The sequence below is a fragment of the Silurus aristotelis genome, assembly GCF_946808225.1.
Source record: "Silurus aristotelis genome assembly, chromosome: 7".
Taxonomy (NCBI): Eukaryota; Metazoa; Chordata; class Actinopteri; order Siluriformes; family Siluridae; genus Silurus; species Silurus aristotelis.
This window is the reverse complement of record NC_139580.1, coordinates 24,124,658-24,145,245: the sequence shown is the minus strand read 5'-3', so window position 1 is coordinate 24,145,245 and position 20,588 is coordinate 24,124,658. Positions and strand designations below refer to the sequence as shown.

The 20,588-nt window shown below is 37.8% G+C and overlaps 1 protein-coding gene across 1 annotated transcript in view; it reads left to right on the top strand.

Moving 5' to 3' along the window:
* Window positions 1-2,071: 2,071 nt before the first annotated feature.
* Window positions 2,072-20,588, top strand: part of LOC310728590 (calcium-independent phospholipase A2-gamma-like) — a 28,202-nt gene continuing 9,685 nt past the window's right edge. Inside the window, exons 1-8 of the mRNA XM_083546274.1 lie at window positions 2,072-2,211; window positions 5,247-6,483; window positions 9,925-10,074; window positions 11,816-11,967; window positions 12,520-12,614; window positions 14,626-14,797; window positions 15,162-15,219; window positions 15,326-15,520. Coding sequence (XP_083402400.1) covers window positions 5,305-6,483; window positions 9,925-10,074; window positions 11,816-11,967; window positions 12,520-12,614; window positions 14,626-14,797; window positions 15,162-15,219; window positions 15,326-15,520 — 2,001 coding nt within the window. The 5' untranslated portion in view covers window positions 2,072-2,211; window positions 5,247-5,304. The remainder of the gene's footprint in view (window positions 2,212-5,246; window positions 6,484-9,924; window positions 10,075-11,815; window positions 11,968-12,519; window positions 12,615-14,625; window positions 14,798-15,161; window positions 15,220-15,325; window positions 15,521-20,588) is intronic.

The window sequence follows — 20,588 nt, the reverse complement described above, 5'->3', positions numbered from 1 at the left end:
TGCTCTGGGACAATTATGAAACTACTAACAAACAAATTAGGGGTAACTTGTATGAATGAATTATCAATGATTACAAAAATCACTAGGTTTAATTTTTTGCAATTTGTGTTGATTTTTTTGGTCTATGGTCTAAAATTTGTATAAAAACACATCAAAACATTTAAATGTTTTACTCCTTTTGCCATTTGTTTTCTCATATACAATATGTGTGCAAAGATGGTGCCAAAATAAAAATGAAATGAAATAATGCTTGCTTTTTCATTTTCCATTTAAGCATGCGACAATAAATAAACCAATAATAACAATAACAATAATAATAAATCATAAATCTAAAATAATAAATCTGAAACCTTATCCAAAACATAATTTTGTTTGTATTTCATAACTAGAATTTGAATAAAAGGCTAACATTAGAATGTACGATTGCACATTCGTGCAGTCATCTAATCAGCCAGTCATGTGGCAGCAGTGCAAAGCAAAAACATTCTGCCAGATAGAGGGATACAGGTCAAAAGCTTCACAAGCAGGAATGTTCACATCACAGATGAATGTGAAAAAAGTGTGATCTCAGTGATTTAAACTGTGACGTGGTTGTTGGTACCAGATGGGCTGGTTTGAGCTGATCTACATAGGATTTTCTCACACAACAGTCCCTACAAAGAAATGTTCCTAATGAGGTTAATAATATTGATACACAGAATCGTTTCTTATAAAGTGCACAGTAAGTGTGAATGTTTGCATGTCCCTTACTGCATTACATCAGCAACCCACCCACCATCATCATACTGTTGCATTTTCCAGGCAGCCTCTTTCAGCTAGTGTTTGTTTTGGGGGTTTTCCTCCTTCTGCAGTCTTCTTTTCAGGGTGTGAACTGCATACTCAAGTAGGCTCTGTGATTAACTTGGCCAGTTTAAAACTGGACACTTTTTCCCCCTGATAAAGTCATTTGTTTTGTTTGCATTGTGCTTTGGGTAATTTTCATGCTGCATGAGGAAATACCTTCAAATTAGATTACATGTATTTCTTTGCATGGCAGACAGAATATTTATGTAGTCCTCTGAATGTTATGTTGCTTCTACCAATGAGATGGTAGATTAGGTTCTCACTGATAAAGAAGAAACAGCCATGAAAGCCCAAGCTATGGCACTACCTTCACTGTTCTCCATCTCAAATGGATTTAGAGTGGGTGATTGTGGAGGCCAGGTCATCTGATGCAGCACTCTATCTCTCTCCTTCTTCTAGATGTATTTCAGGTCATTGTCATGTTGAAATACATATTATGGTTCCAATAAGTGCAAACCAGATGGAGTTGGCATGTCACTGCAAAATACTGTGGTTGTCATGCTGGTTAGGTTTACCCTCAATTTTGAATATTTTCAATATACTGTATATACATACACACAATATATTACCAAAAGTTTGCAGACATATGGTATGTGCTTTTTGAGCATCGCATACAACATTTAGTCTCAATTTGCTCTTATAATTCCCTCCACTCTTCTGGGAAGATGTTCCACTAGATTTTGGAGTGTCCTTGTGGAGATTTGTGTTCATTTGCGTTCATTCAGCATAAGGGTGTTAGTAAATTCAGGTACTTATGTAGATGAGGTGAGGAGGTCTGTGGTGCAGTCACTTGAGGTCACTTGAGGTTAATTCGATTGTGTGTCTCAAAGTTTGTGGTAACACTTTGGAGAAGAACCACATATGGCTCGAAATTTTGTCCATACAGTGTGTGTGTGTGTGTGTGTGTGTGTGTGTGTGTGTGTGTGTGAAATATTAGGGCAATATAAGTATTTAAGGCATATGTGTAGAGAATGAGGAAAATACACACACACACACACACACACACACACACACACACACACACACACACACACACATATATATATATATATATATATATATATATATATATATATATATATATATATATATATATATATATATATATATATATATAAACAAACAAACAATTGGTCCTGCCTATATACAATATGACGTATGTGTATTCATTTTAACCAATCAACGTTCGGTCCTGCAGTCAGGCGTCCCCACGAGCCAATCAGGTGTTGAATACAAATCACATGACTGTTGTTGTTTTTTTTTACTTTCCCCAGATATTATTTTTCGGTAAAAATACTGACAGCTCGAGTGACCTCAATATGGCGACTTTCGCATTGTAAAGCTGGCAGAGTTCTGCTCCATGCGCAGGTATGTATATCCTCAGACTATTCTCATATATATTTCTATAAATATACGAGTTTAATGTTACTTTGGAAAAGCTAGTGGCCTGTACCGTGTAGCTTAGCAGCACTGCACTGTCAGAGATAACCATGCAGGGCTTTATTATACTCCGACTTTATTTAAATTAGCCAGATTGTCTTATTATTTTCGGTTAACTAGTTTGTACGATATATTCGTCTGGTTACTAACTCAAAGTTACCGACTCAAGCCTTTAAGTGGTTTAGTTATCAGTTACTGTAAGTAACCTGACTGCTCATACACTTTCCAGGAGTTGATGAGGCAGTAGTGTATTATTTACTCTTCTGACCTGATATGTTTGTAATCGATCATATATATCTCTTGTATAGCACTGTTTTACAACAACCTGGGGATCGGATTAGTCAGTGACAGGCCTTGCATTTTACACCTGGGCCTTCAGTGTTGTCTTACCCGAATCATCTCACTCTTAATACCGTCATTGTAACGTCACGTCATAGAAACCGTTAATATTGTTAAAAAAATGATTAAAAAACCAAAACGCAGTATAACAGATCGCTGTATCACAGACAGTTGTCTCATACAAGTTCAAGTTTATTTCTATAGCGCTTTTCACAACAGACAATGTCTCAAAGCAGCGTTACAGAAATCAACAGTTAAGGTGAACAATGTGTGTTTATCCCTGATGAGCATTGCCATGGCGACTGTGGCAAGGACAAACTCCCTTAGGTGTAATGAGGAAGAAACCTTAAGAGGAACCAGATTCAAAAGGGGAACCCATCCTCATTTGGGTGACATCAAGAGTGTGATCATAAATCTTGAAACAATACAGAACACTGGAGAGTGAGAACTAACATGAGTACTGGAGTGTACGATTATAAGTAATGTTATTTCTACAGTCTTTATGGTTATAAAACTAGGAGCTACTGACCAACTTATAATATAGCTCAACATTTGCGATCATCATAGATCCAACACCAGATTGTCCATGTCAGAGCCTTTAAACACTCCAGGAGGTCCAGTGTCAAAACTCCACATGAAGTGGGATTCAGTTGGCACTGGTACGTCTCTGGGTGGTACGGGAAGTTTGCGAGTTCCGCATCTACTTCTTTGACGGTCCATAATCTTCATGAGGTGGGACGTGACTGGAGCTGGCCAAACCTCAGGATGCCTCGGGATGGGGAGAGAAAGAGCAGCAGCGGAGAGAAATTAGCGTAGCTGCTGTTCATGATATTAACAGCACAAGTTGATAATGTGGATTTGATCAGATGTACTGGAGCACAAGTTTCTGATATGTGATGTGTGTTATGTGTAGGCTTTGCTAAAAAGATAAGTTTTTAATCTGCACTTTAACTGGGAGAGTGTGTCTGAGCCCCGAACACTGTCAGGAAGACTATTCCAAAGTTTAGGAGCTAAATGTGAAAATGAATGTCACTACTAAATAAAGAACCCCAATGACCACAATTCAACAAGTTTTCTTTCACTGTAGCCACAGCTGCACCACCTTCATACACAATCTCAAGCAGAAGCCTCAATATTAAACTGATAAAATGATGCAGCATTTTTCATTACGGTTTTCCTGGCGATTTGAAATGAAGAGAATCGACTATTTGGAATAATTAAATAAATATGGGCAAAAATAAATAAAGTCAGTGATTCTGATAAAGTTTAGGCCAGCAGAGAAGAGGGATTGCTGGCCCTGATGGCCTGCCACTGGAAAAGTAAAAAGATATTCATGGTGCTGTATTTTCATATGGACTCATGTTCCTCTCTCATATAACATTGGGGTTGGGGATAAATAGCTACATTCATTAGTTCTTTTGTAACCTCTTCTTCCAGGTGGATCCAGAACTTATCCTGGGAACACTGACTGTAAGGCTAAAATACACCATATCTTTCAGTTAGGTGTGCACGTTTACCCAATGCACTCCTTATTATGTGCGGAACATAGTTCAAAATCTGAGTTCCTATGGGAACGTATTAAGTGGCGGACCATATGTTTGTTCAGTCTCTTTTACACCTCGCATTTTTTCAAATGATTATTAATCTTGAAAACATACACAACAATGCCATGGGTATAGAAAAGAAGAAGAGTTCACGCAGTGTCACCGTGTCACTCATTTCCGTAATGGAAATACGATTAGCAATGCGTTGTTTTGCGCATGCGCGTGATTGCGCCACGGTCGGTTTTACGACTCTAGCGATTATGGATTCTTTGCTTCAAGAATTTCTCTTCGAAGGAGAAAATCCTGACAATTGTAGGATAAAAATGAAGGATGGAAATCATTAAGACATTTGTTCAAGTATGTTGAAATAAGCAGAGCAGTTAAGTAGATCATATCTTTAGTAAATGAAATATTAAAACTCGCACACACATCTGTATGTTGTACATCTGTACAATTTAATTTGTGCCAATTTAATTGACTTCCCAGTTTAATTAATTTAATTCAAATGTACACTGTTGAGGTTTACAATGTTAATAATAATAAACTTTTTAAAAACTTTTTTAAAACTTGTATACATTTTTATAATTTATAATTAGTTAATAATGAAAAAATACGACAAACAATTTTATGTTTGCATTTCTTCCACCTTACTGTATCCAAATTGTACCGCACCGTGACTTAAAAACCGAAGTACGTTTTTAAGTCAAACCATAGATTTTGTGTCCCTATAATTAAGGCTTATATAAATACGGTCCGAATTGTATTGTAATTGAATTGTAAAGCGGACTGTGTAGATGGGAAGGTGACTGTCTTGTAAATTTATAAATCTTGTACTCCATTGATTTTACATATAAAACTAATTATTTGTAAGTCATGAAGGCATTGCATTAAATGTTAACCAGTGATGTAGGTGCATTAAACACTTGTAATTTGTAATTTGAAATTACAGATTTGTAATTTCAGATAATTCTGAAAATGTATTAATTATGCATCCTTAATTAAGGCAAAATTGCTACATAATTGTGTGATCAGTGTTATGATTTGAAGAATTTTTTTTTTCTTTCTTTCTTCCCCTCACAGGCATTTTGGCAATATAAGGATGCTTTTCCTGATTGTAACACCTCACTGAAATAAAGGCATGACTATTCTATGGATTTCAGATTCATATATACTATCTCTAAATAAAGCAATCTATTTGTGGTGCACACGAGGCCAGAAGTTTGTGACTCTCTCTGTCTCAACTTGGTTTAATAAACCATCTGGTCAGCTTCATTTCAAAAAGCCTCTGAACTACAGAATCCGAGATCTCCGTCATACCTGGAAGCACAGCCAAAAGAGCAGCATTCTGAGACCATGCCCTGCTGTTAGTTTCTTTAAGCACAAGGTTTTGCTGTACACCGGCGTTTCTGGTTTCAGTACCTCGGCCTTCCTTGGTTCTACCAACCAGAGTTATCGCATGTCCCGACTCAAGAACACGTTAGATTCTGTATCAAAAGCCGTGAGTGGGACGCAAGCAGAGATTTTCTCCCGAATCGCACGGCTCAAACCCAGTGCCAAAGACGGTGCGGAGACAACAGCGCTTCAAGATCAGCGCAATGGATCAGCTTTGTCTGCATCGTCACCAGCGCTTGTATCTCATCCAACATCGTCACCTACAGCTTCACCACCAAACACAAACCTTCCCGAAACCTCTGCTGTCCAAGTGGAAGTAAAATCCGAGAATTCTCAGTCACTTCCCTCCAAAGTGACCCGACCAGCTACAACCACAGCATCTACATCAGCACCTTCACCCATTGGCTTTACATCCTCTCGACAGACTACGCATCTCTTCCACCCAAGTTCTTTCAGCGTCAACCTAGACGAGACCTATAACTCCCTAGCGCACCACGTGAACTCTTACTTTAGCAACTTCGCTATGGATACAGATAAAAAGGAAGAGGCAAAAGATTGTTCTGTGCAGTCGCCCACTTCTAAACCTGACCCGTGCCACCAGAGTACCGATAATGCCCCCACTCACGCCCATGTAAAGGACCAGACACTATCTGAGAGATCTGTCTCAGACCCAAGTTCTTCCTTGTCTCCCAAAAAGGGCTTAGGACATTACCTGACGTACAAGCCTACCGTCCAGGCGTTTGTAGGGAACTACATCGCCCCCTTAGTTCCCAGGTTTAGGACAGAACCAAAGCGTGCAATACCAGAAACTGACAAACCTTCTACACCCGAAGACCCTGGTTCAAAACCGAAGGAGATCATGGAGAGCAAAGAGCAGAAGGAGGCAGAGGAAAAGGCCAGGAGACTTCTGCTTCAAAGAGAGAAGGTACTGAATGGCACTGCATTTACAGCATTTCATAAACTCCCTCCTTCAGAGCAGCTTACTATCTTATTTATATATTATCACTGTGCAGTTGAGGGTTAATGCTTTTGTTCAAGAGCAAAGAAGTGGCATCTTTCTAACGTTGAAATTCAACTTTTCGGATCGGAGATCCAGCGTCTCAACCACTGCGCTGGAGTATATTACGTTTCAATTACAACAAGGTTTTCACTAACCACTACCATTTATAATGAAAGATCAGTGTGTCGTACTTCAAATTCGTTTATTATTTACACTTCGTGTTTTTTGGAACGTCTTCAAAACCAGTTAGTTCCTGTTAGTGCTGGGGTATAACGAGCCACGGGTCATGGAAGTTCTGGAATATCAAGGAAATTTTAAAGGTCTAATCCAGACATCGCATTGTTTCATGCGTTTTTGTCTAAAGCTGTAGCAGTAGTGTGAGACACAGTGGAGCACACTTCGCTTAACACCAGCAAAAACCCTGGAGGCTGAAATCTTGTGTTGTGCCTGACGCTTACTGAGTCCCACTGGTCATACAGGTCATCAGAACAAAGTGGTATGAAGCTATAACTTAAGCTTGCTAGTTATAATTAAAAATTATGTTTATTAGCTTGGTGTGGTCGCTAACAGAATAAAAAATGTAGCTATTTAGTTTGTGAGCTAATTACTGTTAATTCTTGACTAATTCTTAGCCTTTGCGAACGGTATTTAGTCAGGTGTTTAAACTCGTAGATTTGTGTAAATCAGTCTTTATTTGAATTGAATTGTTTTTATCAATGTCATATTAATGTTGTAGGCTGTGAATGGATGGATTTAAGATACTGTCTGTGGCTGGACTTTGCTCAGTGCTCAGCACAACAGTGGCCTGTTTTTCCGTTCATTTGGCTAAGAGTGGGAGCCCTGTTACCAGTATTAAAATTTTGTGTTTCGTGAAGTTTGTATGCAGCTTGTATATGCAAAGCTTTCTGTCCCGAACACTCTGGTGCCTTAGAAAATGTGTAGTCACAGCTTTAATCCTGACCGTCACCAAATGCTGACCCTGGAATGGTAAACGTTAAAATATTAGAAAAACTCTTGTTCGTGTGGAGCATGTGCCTGTGTAAGGTTACTATAAAACGTTAATAATAACGTATTCGAGAAAGAGCATTCCTATAGAGCCACACTGTTACGATAGATTAATCCATTTAAGTTTTTCTTGTGAGTGAGCCAGTGGTGACAGTGGCAATGAAAAGCTCTCTGAGGTGATTTAAGGAAGAAACTTTGAGAGAAAGCAGATTTAACGGTGAACCCATTTTTATCTGGGTGACACCAAATGTTCACTCATTCATTCAGTTTGATCATTTTTATCACCTTGATTAAGGATTTACATAGTCGAATCAGATTTGCCAAGTCTTGTCTTTGTCTAGTGGAATGATAGTAAAAAAAAAATTTATTAAATTAGAGCAGAATAAATCTTATAGAATATCTACAGCATTGTTAAATCTTTAAAATGAAACTTAAATCTGTCACGGGGGTTGGATTTATTCACACAATAAAAAAATATTTATTAAAAATGTGAAAAGAAAGAAGCTTTTATTTACAGCATTATCATAATTGACAAGAAAAGCTGGGAGAAAAGCAGTAGTTCTGTGTGAAATCAGACATTGAGCACCCCCATACAACCAAAATGTCACGATCCTAGTTTCCTAATACCTCATCAAAGATTCAAATCAGGCTCCTGCTATCGAAGCATCGAATCTTCGACTATTTGGGGTCACCACTATAAACCACACACTTAAGTTGTAGTATCCTATATTGAGCAGAGCACATTTGTTTTGGTACTTTTTTAGTACAATATTAAAATTCTGCTTGTGTTGGTTTTTTTTGTTGTAAAGACGTTAAAATGGTCCTATGGAAAACCATAAAAAGCCTGTGTCATGGCAATAAATAAAAAAAACTAAACTCGGCCATGTACACTCTTCTTTAGCACTCGGTATACACCTACTGTGTGTATACTGTATCAGCACAGTGCCTCGCATCACGTCATGTAACGTCAGTGGTAAATTCGTCCACAATTATATGAGACACAGTTTTCTAATGGGTGACTGTTTACCAGGGGTGGTAAGATTCAGTGATTCACATCGGTGCATCGGCATAAAAGTTAATGTGATGCATCGATTAAAAATCGTTTTTGACATAAAAACTATTTATGCGCTATACTTTTATCATATAGAAAGTGACCGAAAATGTATATATATTATATGTAAATTGATTTCTCCTCGCTAAACACACGTTCTCTCAGCACCACTGCTGCCGAGGCGTGTCATGAGAATCACGTAGAATACAGATTAACATGGCAAAGGTAGAGCTGTAACTTCCTTTAGACAGAACAGGAAAAGAACCTCTGAATTTATTGAATCTTTTTCCTTTTCGTTTTTTGCACCTCAAAGACCTGTTTGTGACAGGGCCATGTGTTAGAATTCTAAAGGCACTTAATTAAATGTATGATTTGTTTTCACCAAAGAAATAAAAGCGTATCACATCGCATCAGTCTCAGGTATGGAGATGCTCAGACTTACTGTTTAATGTAAAAAATAGATGTACCGTAATTTCCGTACTATGAAGCACACCCATATATAAGCCGCACCCACTGAACTTGACAAAGATTTTTATTTTAAACATAAATAAGCCGCACCTGTCTAAAAACTTGAAACTAATTAACTTTTACACAGGCTTTAACGAAAGACAGTGTCTGTTACACGGTGTAACGGGTGAAATATGTTGCGCTTCCTTTAAGAGCATTGGGCATTTGGGAAATAGCCTGGCACCGCATTTTTCTGCTATTACTGCATGTGTGCAAGACCGAGGAATATGTCCTCATTATTATTATAAGTTTCTTTCACTAACCCGTAACACTGTTGCCAAGAAAAATAAAAAAGCACGAGTTTTGGAAACCTGTCTGTGCTTAAATGATTTCTGTTGCAACTGGAGTTAGCGAGCTCTCCCTTCACCCAGACTCAACACGTTACAACGGCTTGTATCTAAACAGTAGCCTACCAAGAAAGTCATTGTTCACTGTCTTCCTCCTTCCTTTCACAACTATTTATTTTGGGAGTTTATCTTTTGGCATCGTCGTGCGTTTAAAAAAAAACAAAACTTTTTTTCTCCCGAAGCCGTGCAGCTCACACCACAGTTGAGGTGCGTTTTTTCGTTTCCGTTCGGAAAATTCATTGGTCTAATGTTATGGGGTTCAGTTTTTTGGCTTGAAGTTTGTGAAACCAGGAAAAACCCAGGAAAAATCCATAAATAAGCCGCGGGGTTCAAAACGTGGGAAAAAGTTAGGGGCTTATAGTCCGAAAAATACGGTAAGTTATTGTGAAATTTAGCAGTGAATTAATTATTAAAATGATAATATTAGTGACTGTAATTAATTATTTCCTTTGTCAGATCATTGCCCGGGTGAGTGTGGATAATCGGACGCGAGCTCTGGTCCAAGCCCTCCGCAGAGCATCAGACGTGAGGCTTTATATCAGCAGGGTGGAGGAGCTGAGCTACCATCTGCTGGAGTTCCCTGAGACCAGGATAGTGGCTGTCAAGGTACGGTATTCGAAAATGAAAGTGTGTGTCTTGTACCGTTGTGTGTATCTAGGCAGAATATCCAACTTCTTACTTCATACTCCTTTGCATAAGTGCAAAGTACACTGCTTTACCTGATGTGTGTTTAGTTAGCCAATAAATTGCATAAGAAATAGAGCTAGAGAGAAAGCTAGAGCTCACCGAGAATAAAAGCACTAATTGACAATGCTGTATTACAGAGCATAAACAGACGATGAATGAAATGAAGTCATATGTTGCTGCGAATTGTTCGTCAAAACATATTCACGTACAGATAATTCTCATGTCTGTCTATTTAACTGTCTCATTATTATGACCGCAAGTTGTGTAATATACTTTTTTTTATTATTATTACACAATTATGTAATAATACATGTGTATTGAGTGAGTGTTAATTAAGTCTCCAGAATTGACCTTTGCTGACTTATAGGAAAGTTGAATTTTTGGAGAACGACGAATTGTTTCCATTGTCTGGAAATTTGCATTTAGCAATCAGGCTGATGGTCTTCGGTAGGGACTGGAGGGCTGGCCACTTATTTTTGCGCAGTCTTGCAAATTTCTTTCGAACGGATCAAAAAAAAAAGATACCCGGGGCTAAAACATGTAGAGCAGAGATGCCCAAGCCAGAGCCCATGGTGATTTTGATTTGGCCCATAATGCCTTGCCAGAGAACAGATTTTCATTTATTATTCAATATAGCATATTTTGTTTTATTTAAATACTGCAAAAAACCAAACAATCTAATTGAAATAAAGTGTAGAATATAATTCAATTTGAATGATTTAGAAAGGACCAGCTTTATGTTCCTCATTAAAGGTCACTAATCTTACAAACATATGGCTGTATAGCTTTTACCTTGAATAGCTATATTAGGAATTGAAATATGAAATCATAATCGAGGGGAACTATTGCAGCTTTAATTTTAATGCAGTCGTCCCTCGGTTAAATCTCGCAGTCCCGCGATTTTCAATTTGGCACATTATTATTTTGTTTGTAAACACAACTATTTTGTTTCGCGAATGGTCCCGAATTTCATTTTACTGTGAAAAAATGAGCAGCATCACAAGGTAGGCTTCCGCTTATTTATTAGTTGTATTATCCTCTGACGTCAAAAAAAAAGGGCGGAGTTGAAGACACAGGTTGCCAGATTTAGCCAATAAAAAAAAAAAAAATGCAATGACGTGTATCTTTAACTCGGCTCCATTTTTGGCGTCATAGGACACAACCAATAAACATGCAGAGAAACTAGGCATAGGCTGCGCTAAAGTACTGTACTGTATTACTTTTTTTTTTTTTTTTTTTTTACGGATTTTTCACCAAAAACTATATTCTTGCAAATGCTTACTGTGTGTTTAAAGAGTGCAGGAGGATGATTTATGGCTTCAACAAAAATAAGTTTTTTTGGGGTGGCGTCCATTTATCGGGAAAGTTTGTTTTTCGAGGTCGGTTTTGGCACGTAACTACCGCGATAGACTGGAGACGTCTGTATAATACAGTTTGGTATAATGCAAACTTACTTTCGGACTACAGCTTTCAATCAAGGATGATATTTAGCCTTTTATAGGAAAAAGTTTGGGCAGCTCTGATTTAGAGCTTTAATCATAAGCAGGACATGGTAGCAGTAATAGAAGTGCAAAGCATTAATGTCAAAACACAGAATATGTTGATGTTACATATAAAAAAACGTACGCATTTTTTAAAAATATGCTTTTATTCTCCTCAGGAGAAGGTGATTTCATGCTTGCTGCGCCTGAGGCAGGCTAATGATCCAGCTCTAAAGGCGGCGGTCAGAGAGGCCCTCACCCTGGTGGGCTACGTGGACCCAGTGAGGAGCAAGGGGATTCGCATACTGTCCATCGATGGTGGAGGCACAAGGTATGTAGCCTTATTCCCAAAATAAACTCTAGCAAATATTACACATTTACACCGATCAGGCATAACATTATAACCGCAAATAACACATATTAGACGGACATGTAAACATTGTGTCCCCAAAGTTGATGTGTTAGAAGCAGGAAAAATGGGCAAGAGTAAGGATTTGAGCGAGTTTGACAAGGACCAAATTGTGATGTCTAGACGACTGGATCAGAGCATCTCCAGAACTGCAGCTCTTGTGGGGTTTCCTGTTCTGCAGTGATCAGTATCAAAAGTGGTCCAAGAAAGGAACAGTGGTGAACCGGTGACAGGGTCATGAGCGGCCGAGGCTCAGGGATGCACGTGGGAAGCGAAGGCTGGACCGTGTGGTCCGATCCAACAGACGAGCTACTTAGGCCCAATTTGCTGAAGAAGTTATTGCTTTTAATACTCGACGGGTCAGGGTGGGGACAAACGCAATATTAGGCAGGTGGTCATAATGTAATGCCTGATCAGTGTGCTGTGTACTGCATTTTTACAGTTGTGTGTCTGTGTGTGCGGTTTTACTTTCAGAGGACTGGTGGCACTTCAGACTTTACAAAAGCTGGAAGAGATGTCTGGAAAATCAATTTACCAGCTTTTCGATTACATTTGTGGTGTGAGTACAGGTGAGATGAGATTTCTATAGTATGTATAGTAACTGTGGCTAAAACATTTTGTGATTGATAGCAAACACCGCATGGACATTCTTGTTTAATATTTGAGTACAGTGACCATCCATTTACCAAAACTATCACTAGAATATATATGTAGCTGTTGATCAGTTATCCTGGTCCGAATAGCTGTATAATGTTTTATAAACCTTCATTCTTGTCATTTTTATCATTTTTGAATTAATGGTTGAGCTCGGTCATAGTTCACCTTCTGAACACCAGGGGGAGCTTTTATCCTTTGTTCACTTCAAATTCAGCTTACTCGGATTATCCTGTCTCTTACCCTCAGAAATGGAAGAAGGAAAGCCGCATTAGCCAGATCCCAGGTGTATTTTGCAGTGCATTCGGCATCTGTTTTAATACCATGTTCATCCTTTTCCAAAATCATGAATGCTGCCAAAGCCTTTATAATCTCCTTCGACAGTACAGGATGGAGACATTTTAGGGATTTTCTGTGCACGTTCAACCACATTGGCAGAGCACTAGAGCCATGGGGGGTGTGTGTGTGTGTGTGTGTGTGTGTGTGTGTGTGTGTGTGTGTGTGTGTGTGTGTGTGTGTGTGTGTGCATGAGTGATTAAGAGGTACATATCCTTGATGCTGCACCGAGTGAGGTTTTTATGAAAGCTAATCCTCCAGGGGTGCTGGAATCGAGCTTTAGAGTGGCAGTTTGTCACACGAGGGGTCTTTTAGGATCAAAAGATCACCTGGTGTTTTAAAATTACTTGAAACCTACTGGATACAAGCAAACAGCTTAATTTAGAAAGCACAAGCAGATCTAATACTAGTATATAGTGCACTTTTTCCTGCAAGGGCCACATAACTTTTCCTTTTTTTTTTAATTGGGGGGGGGGGGCATAGATTACATTTCTCGGAGTGACTACCAGTATTATAGTGAAGAATTTATTATGATTTTAAATGTATTTATCATGCCTTCTAATGCCAGATTATTTTATTATTTTGTTATGCACCGTACCGACAAATGAGTTACTTTTCAAGATATATATCCTATTAAATGAGCATTATTACAATCATGACATTTTTTTTCCCATATTCATTATTAAGAGTTATTCGTGTTCTTACTTATGCATATGGTTGGTGGGTGAATCTAACATAGAATTAGGCTGTGTTAATAATTACAGGATTTTACTAATTGAATTGCTAGACTGAATCATACTATTCATGAATCATACGATTTATTACAAAAATATAAATAACAGTACTAAAACTTTCTTTCGACTTCTCCCGTTAGGGGTCGCCACAGCGGATTTTTCGTATTCATGATCCGCATGTGTGATTTGGCACATGTTTTTACGCTGGATGCCCTTCCTAACGCAACCCTCCCCATTTATCCGGGCTTGGGACCGGCACTAAGAGTGGCTGGGGTTGGTTCCCTGACCGGGGATCGAACCCGGGCCGCAGCGGTGAGAGTGCCGCTTCCTAACCACTAGACCACCAGGGAACCATAGTACTGAAACATGAAAATGTGCTTAATTTAATTCTATGATTAATAAATTATAAATAGTTATTATAATATAGCACACTTCGTTCAGCCGGCCGTCTCGCGTGTTAAACTAACAGCATGCTGTGCCAGTGGTTTACCTCTAGAGGCCACTCTCGTAAATGACTGTGGACCAGAAGCCAGAAAAACCTTCGGTATGGATTTTTGCCGATAGCCGATAATTTCAGCAATCAACTATAGGTGCATATTATTTTCGAAATATGTCTCTGTCATTGCTCAGAGGGCCGTTCCAAATGTGTGTGTCTGGGGGCAGAGGTTAGTTTAAAAACACCTGGTATAGAGACAGATTTGTCTTGGTTTCTGAACTGTGATTTCGTTTATAGGTAATGCACCTTGCAATAAGGTAAAGTCTCTAACCTAGATAACAATGATAATATTATATAATATATTCTTGATGTGCTCCAGACACTTTATGATGCTTTTTTTTCCTGTGTGTTTCTTCTTAGGTGCAATACTAGGCTTCATGCTGGGTGTATATCATATCCCCCTGAGTGAGTGTGAGGAGATGTACAGAAAGCTGGGCTCTGATGTCTTTAGGCAGAATGTCATTGTGGGTACAGTGAAGATGGGTTGGAATCATGCCTTCTATGACAGCGAGATCTGGGAGAAAGTTCTGAAGTGAGTAGGGTCATTTACTCCTGTGAAACAAAAACAAGTAACTAGGACAGCCTTAGCAAAAGAAAAAAAATTCCTCAGCAGACACTAATTCGGTTAGATGTTTGGGTGCTGGTCGTGTGTGTGTGTGTGTGTGTGTGTGTGTGTGTGTGTGTGTGTGTGTGTGTGTGTGTGTGTGTGTGTGTGTGTGTGTGTGTGTGTGTGTGTGTGTCCTTTTTTTTTTTTTTAAAGAACAATGGAAATTATGTTTACGTCCAAAAAGATTTGTGTCTTGTCCTAGTGCAATACATAAACCCAGTTGTGGTTCAAATATTGTTTGACAAGTGTGCTGCTGTTTTCATTTGTTATTTTTTTTGTTGTCATACAGAGAAAGAATGGGCTCTGACCTTCTGGTAGAAACCTCAAGAAACCCGGATTGTCCTAAGGTAAGAAAATGAAAACAGAATATTTAGGTTCAAATGATTCCATTTACTCCAATTTGTCTTAAAACCATAAATCACGTGACACTGCTGCTGTTTTTTTGTTTAAAAGGTGGCAGCAGTGAGTACCGTCGTAAATAAGGGCACGCCATTAAAGGCATACGTCTTCAGGAACTACAACTTGCCAGTAGGCGTGCGCTCGCACTACAGAGGCGGCTGTCAGCACAAGCTCTGGGAGGCCATTCGAGCTTCCTCAGCTGCTCCTGGATACTTCCAGGAGTTCGCACTGGGCACTGACTTACACCAGGTATGAGATGGGATCTTGTATAGTTTTTTTCTTACGTGCTTTGTATTTCAACAACTGTCATTTGAATATTTGATCGAATCTTCTCAGTATTCATGCTGAAACATAGTTCTTAAAGCAACAAATCCCAATTCAGTCACTAAGAAGCATCTTACCAGGTGTGTCATTGTTGTTACACATATTAGTAAATCGCACACAATTTTGATCATCCTAGAATTTAATTGGTCACATAAGCAACACCCATTACATTGCCACACCCATGTGCACAGTCGCCCATTATACAATCATTCAATCAAGAATCATTTAAAGCTCATGACACACACATGCTTTGTTTTATCATGTCGCCCAGCCCGAATGTAAATTTGTGCGGTTTACCTGAATTAATTTTATTAGGTAAAATGTAAAGGGATGGCTGATGTACACCATTACTTCATTTAAGTAAAAGTACAATACTTTTTTTATATTTATATTTCTACTTAAATAAAAGTCAAACAGTAAAAAAAAAAAAAGTGCTTGCGTATGAATTTAAAATCAAAGTATAGCTTGCGTATTGCGCAAGTGCTTGCGTATGAATTTAAAATCAAAGTATAGCTCTATGAAGACTATATATTAATCATTTATGCACTGATCCATTCTCCTGCACATCACCTTTTGTAAAGAAAGAGTTTTTAAACTGTTACAGACACACAGTAATAGGAGCCTTACGCCACTGAAACGTTTGTGAGAACTGTGAGGTTTTGCCTGAGGTTTAGTGACAGGTTATTGTTTAACAAAGTTAGTTAAGTACACATTTTCCCAAAATGTAAATACTCTGATAAAATACAGATGCTTCAAAATGTGTACTGTAACAATAAAGTACAATACACTATATGGAGAAATGTATTGGGACAGCGGACTTTTTTTAGTCATGTGTGGTTCTTTCCCGAACTGTTCCCACAAAGTTGGAGAAACACAATTTTATAAAATTTCGTTCGGTCTGTTCCAGCAAGTCAAGTTAAAAACTCAAAACTCCCTTAGATGTTATGAGAAAGAAACCTTGAGAGGAACCAGGCTCAAAAGAGGAACCCATCCTCATCTGGGTGACATCAAGAGTAGGATTCTAGTCTTTAAACAATACAGAACACTGGAAAGTGAGAACTGACATGAGCAACAGAATGTAAGATTATGAGAAATGTGCCTTCTGCAGTCTTATACAGTCATTTGTGGTTATGGATGGATAGATGGATTTATAAAGAGGATGAGACTTGCAGACATGACTTTGTTCATGAATTACCCAGAAACAGAGCACTTAAGCACCATCACTAGCACCATCCCTTCTATTCCATTAGGAGTTAAGAGACTGACCGAGAAGTCTGACTGGACAGAAATGCTCTCGTGCCTATGTTTGTTTTAAGAGTTATCCTGTAGAGGATCTGTTACTCCCATATACAGGACATATTTTTAAAAGTAGCTTTTTGCATTGTAAACATATACATATATTTAGTATCTTAGTAAAAAAAAAAAAAAAAAAAAAACTTTACTCTGGTTTTACTCCTCTTTCTAATCATAGAGTAAATTGTGACAGAGCAGGTGTTCTAGCTGATCTCTGTGTTTAATTGGAACATGTGGGAAGGATGGGGGGGGGGTAGGGGGGATGAAAGGGAATTGCTGATGGGTCCCTGCAGAGCTGGGATTTCCTCTTTGTGTGATGTAGATATACACGCATTATACGCGTTAAACACACACACTCTGCTTTCAAGGAAGTGGAGCAGTTTCCGCTACAAGGGCTGCAATGGCCATGAACAGTTTTTGCATTTAAGCACCCATCAGTGAAGCAGTTAAAAACCTCAACAATGATGAATGGACATACAGTGTAACCCAGATAAGGATGGGTTCCTTCGAGTCTGTTTCCTATTAAGGTTTGCTCCTTATACCATCTCAGGAAGTCACTATTTAATTCTGTGAAGCTGCTTTTGGACAGTGTTCATTATTAAGAGCGCTATATAAATAAAACAGAATTGTACTGAACACAATACAAATACAAACAATACGATACAATAAAATACAAAAAAAAATGTTTTAATCAACAAACTTTCATTCATCAGTAGCTAATGCCAGAAGTATTGTTAGTCAAGTTTCCACAATATACCACTAAGTAATATTATATAATATCCTAAATATTCCTGCTAGTTTATTAGTTGAGTTACGTACTAAGGATACTTGTGCATTAATAAGGATTATATATTAACATTGATTGCGAAGTCTGGTATTCAGAAGCTGAAAGGAAAACTAAAGTGATCTCAAATAGATATTTTATATAAAATATTATATATAAACTTTCTTTTGGCTTCTCCTATTAGGGGTCGCCACAGCGGATCATCCGCATGTTTGATTTGGCACATGTTTTTAAGCTGGATGCCCTTCCTAACGCAACCCTCCCCATTTATCCGGGCCTGGGACCGGCACTAAGAGTGGCTGGGGTCGGTTCCCTGACCTGGGATCGAACCCGGGCCGCAGCGGTGAGAGCGCCGCATTCTAACCACTAGACCACCAGGGGACCCGGAATAAAATATATTCTATATAAATATAGACATTTTTGACTTCAGTAAAAAACAGAATACGTCTATTTCTGTTATTTGGCATTTGACATAACCGCAGAATGTCACAAAAAAACCCTCTAAAATGCCATCAGCTATTCACTGATACATAAACATGACACTGTTCATTAAGTTATAAAGTTCATCATAAAGATCATAAAGTCGTTCAGTCAGAGAATCCTCTATTAAAGGTCCATTAAAAACGTTTTTTAATTTTTGACCTTTACATTTTTGTAAAGAATAAAGTTAAGTATGAGCATGGTGTGCCATAAATTTAGCATGGTCAGCTTATTATTCTAATCATAAAGTGCTGTTTTTTTAAACCACTCCATTATAGTAGTGGCAGAAATATATCTAATTAATGTTCAATTCAAATGTATACATTTATACATTTTTATAAATTTAATGCTGCATTCTATCACATTTGACTACAAATGTGGGGGGAAAAGATATTTCCTTATTCATTTTCCTGGATTTATTAAAATGTTTTGCTTAAATGCTGCACTTGTGTTTAAATGGAAAAACTCCATCTCAAAATCTGGTAAACACGGAAAAAGCACGGAACACACACAGCTGTTTGCATAATCTGAAAGCAAAGCTCAGAAAATCGATTAAAGCATGAGTTTAACTCGTGTGTGAGTATGTTTACTTCATCCAAGTAAATTTTCTGATGTAACTTTTAGACTGAAATCGCCAACTCCTGAACACAGCTCTGGCAGACTCGCTAATTCAAATGGATATTTTTATGTGTTAGTGTGTGTTTGGATTTACATTTTGGATTCTTTAAAATAAAAATGCATTTCGGAGCCATTTAAAAGAATCTTCATGAAATTGCTCTGGAATATATTGAAAAAGCATAATTAAAAGACATTTAAGCATTTTTGCTGACTCAAAGCAACAGAAGCTTCAAAATCCTCTTCATCTATTGGCACACTGCATTTGAACCAAAGTGGACCGTTTACAGAATCAATCCTTTAGTATGATCCTTTGCTGGGTTCTGGGTCATGTTGGTCTATCAGGAAATACACAAGTTGATAAGGCTGCAAAGAAGGCAATACATCCGGAGGCAGGAAAACGTCAGATTCCTTCCTCAGACCTTAAAACTGTCAATTACTATATATTAAACAAATGGCAAGATTGGAACATGTGTACAGTCATCAAATTACATGAAATTTACTCAAAATGCTGTATGATACAGTAGATTTCTGCAGATTTTTCTAATTTCAAGAGCCCCTTTCTAGTAAACATATTTTATTGTCCCACTTTTAATGTTCGTAGACAACAGTATAATAAAGTAAATTGTCTTTGGGACTTGTTTAGTAAAATACTAAAAAATCAGAAAGGGTTGTAACTCCGTTTTGGTCTTTAAGAACCCTCAGATTTTGACGACATTAATTCTACTTATGACTACTATACAATTGAGATTAATGATGCATAATATTTACACACCAGACCAGTTCTTTGAAATGTCACCTCCCCATAGTTCCCACAATATGTGTATACCCAAAACGGTCTTTCTTTTTTTGTTTCTCTTGCTGGTTTTGCCAGTGCCAATCAGCTCCTAAGCTCTTTTAGATGGTATGTCAGATGATTCTGAGTGCCTTTCTATTCTGACGACGGCTTTATTATTAAACCCAAAGTTCAGCTCTGAGGTACAGACATTAGAGACCCCTGCTGTTCTCTTTTTGACGCTTTTAAAAAGCATCCGACTGGTTTTCAGCGCAGCAAAAGCTCTGACGCCGTGTTTCATATGGTCACTTTTCCACTGACGCCACCCACCGCCCACAGAGCAATCTGCCTCCTTCCAATCATGTCACAATGAGCTACTTGTCTTGCAATTGCCATGTCATGCCTTCAGCTTTACACAGCGCATGTGAACTTATTTTATACGTATATATAAGCTTCATTTTTACCATTGTGTGGTTGAATTTTCAATAAATCGTAAATGGTAGATTTATATTAATGTACTTAAAGGGATTTTTTGGAGATTTATTTGTCATTGCACTTTTTTTTTCCAAGAATTAGAATGTCTTCAGGGTTGAGGTGTTTGAGTTTTAAGTTTCTCTGTAAAAGAGAAGGAAGGATTAAATGAAATTGTAGTAAAAGCACAAATGAATATTATTTTTTAATGAAAAATGGAACACACTGATCTTGTATGTTCCACAATATTTGACTGCCATGTTGACCAAAAATAAAGTCCTTTTTCCTTTATTACTCTACATTTTAAATTATCAGTACTTTTCTTGTCGGGACTCATTTTAATTAGTAATATATATATTTTTTATTTTCCTATTTCAGGAAATAACATGCTGTTTCATTGCTTACTTACACTGAATACTTGTGAAAAAGTGTTAATTAATCACAATTTAGTTAAGACCACAAATGCAATGCCACAGTTCTTGCAAGAGTAATAGTGCAATAGAATTCAATTTTATTTTATTCTTTTTTTATTATATTCTATTCAATAATAACAATAGAAACTCTCCTCAAAAAAG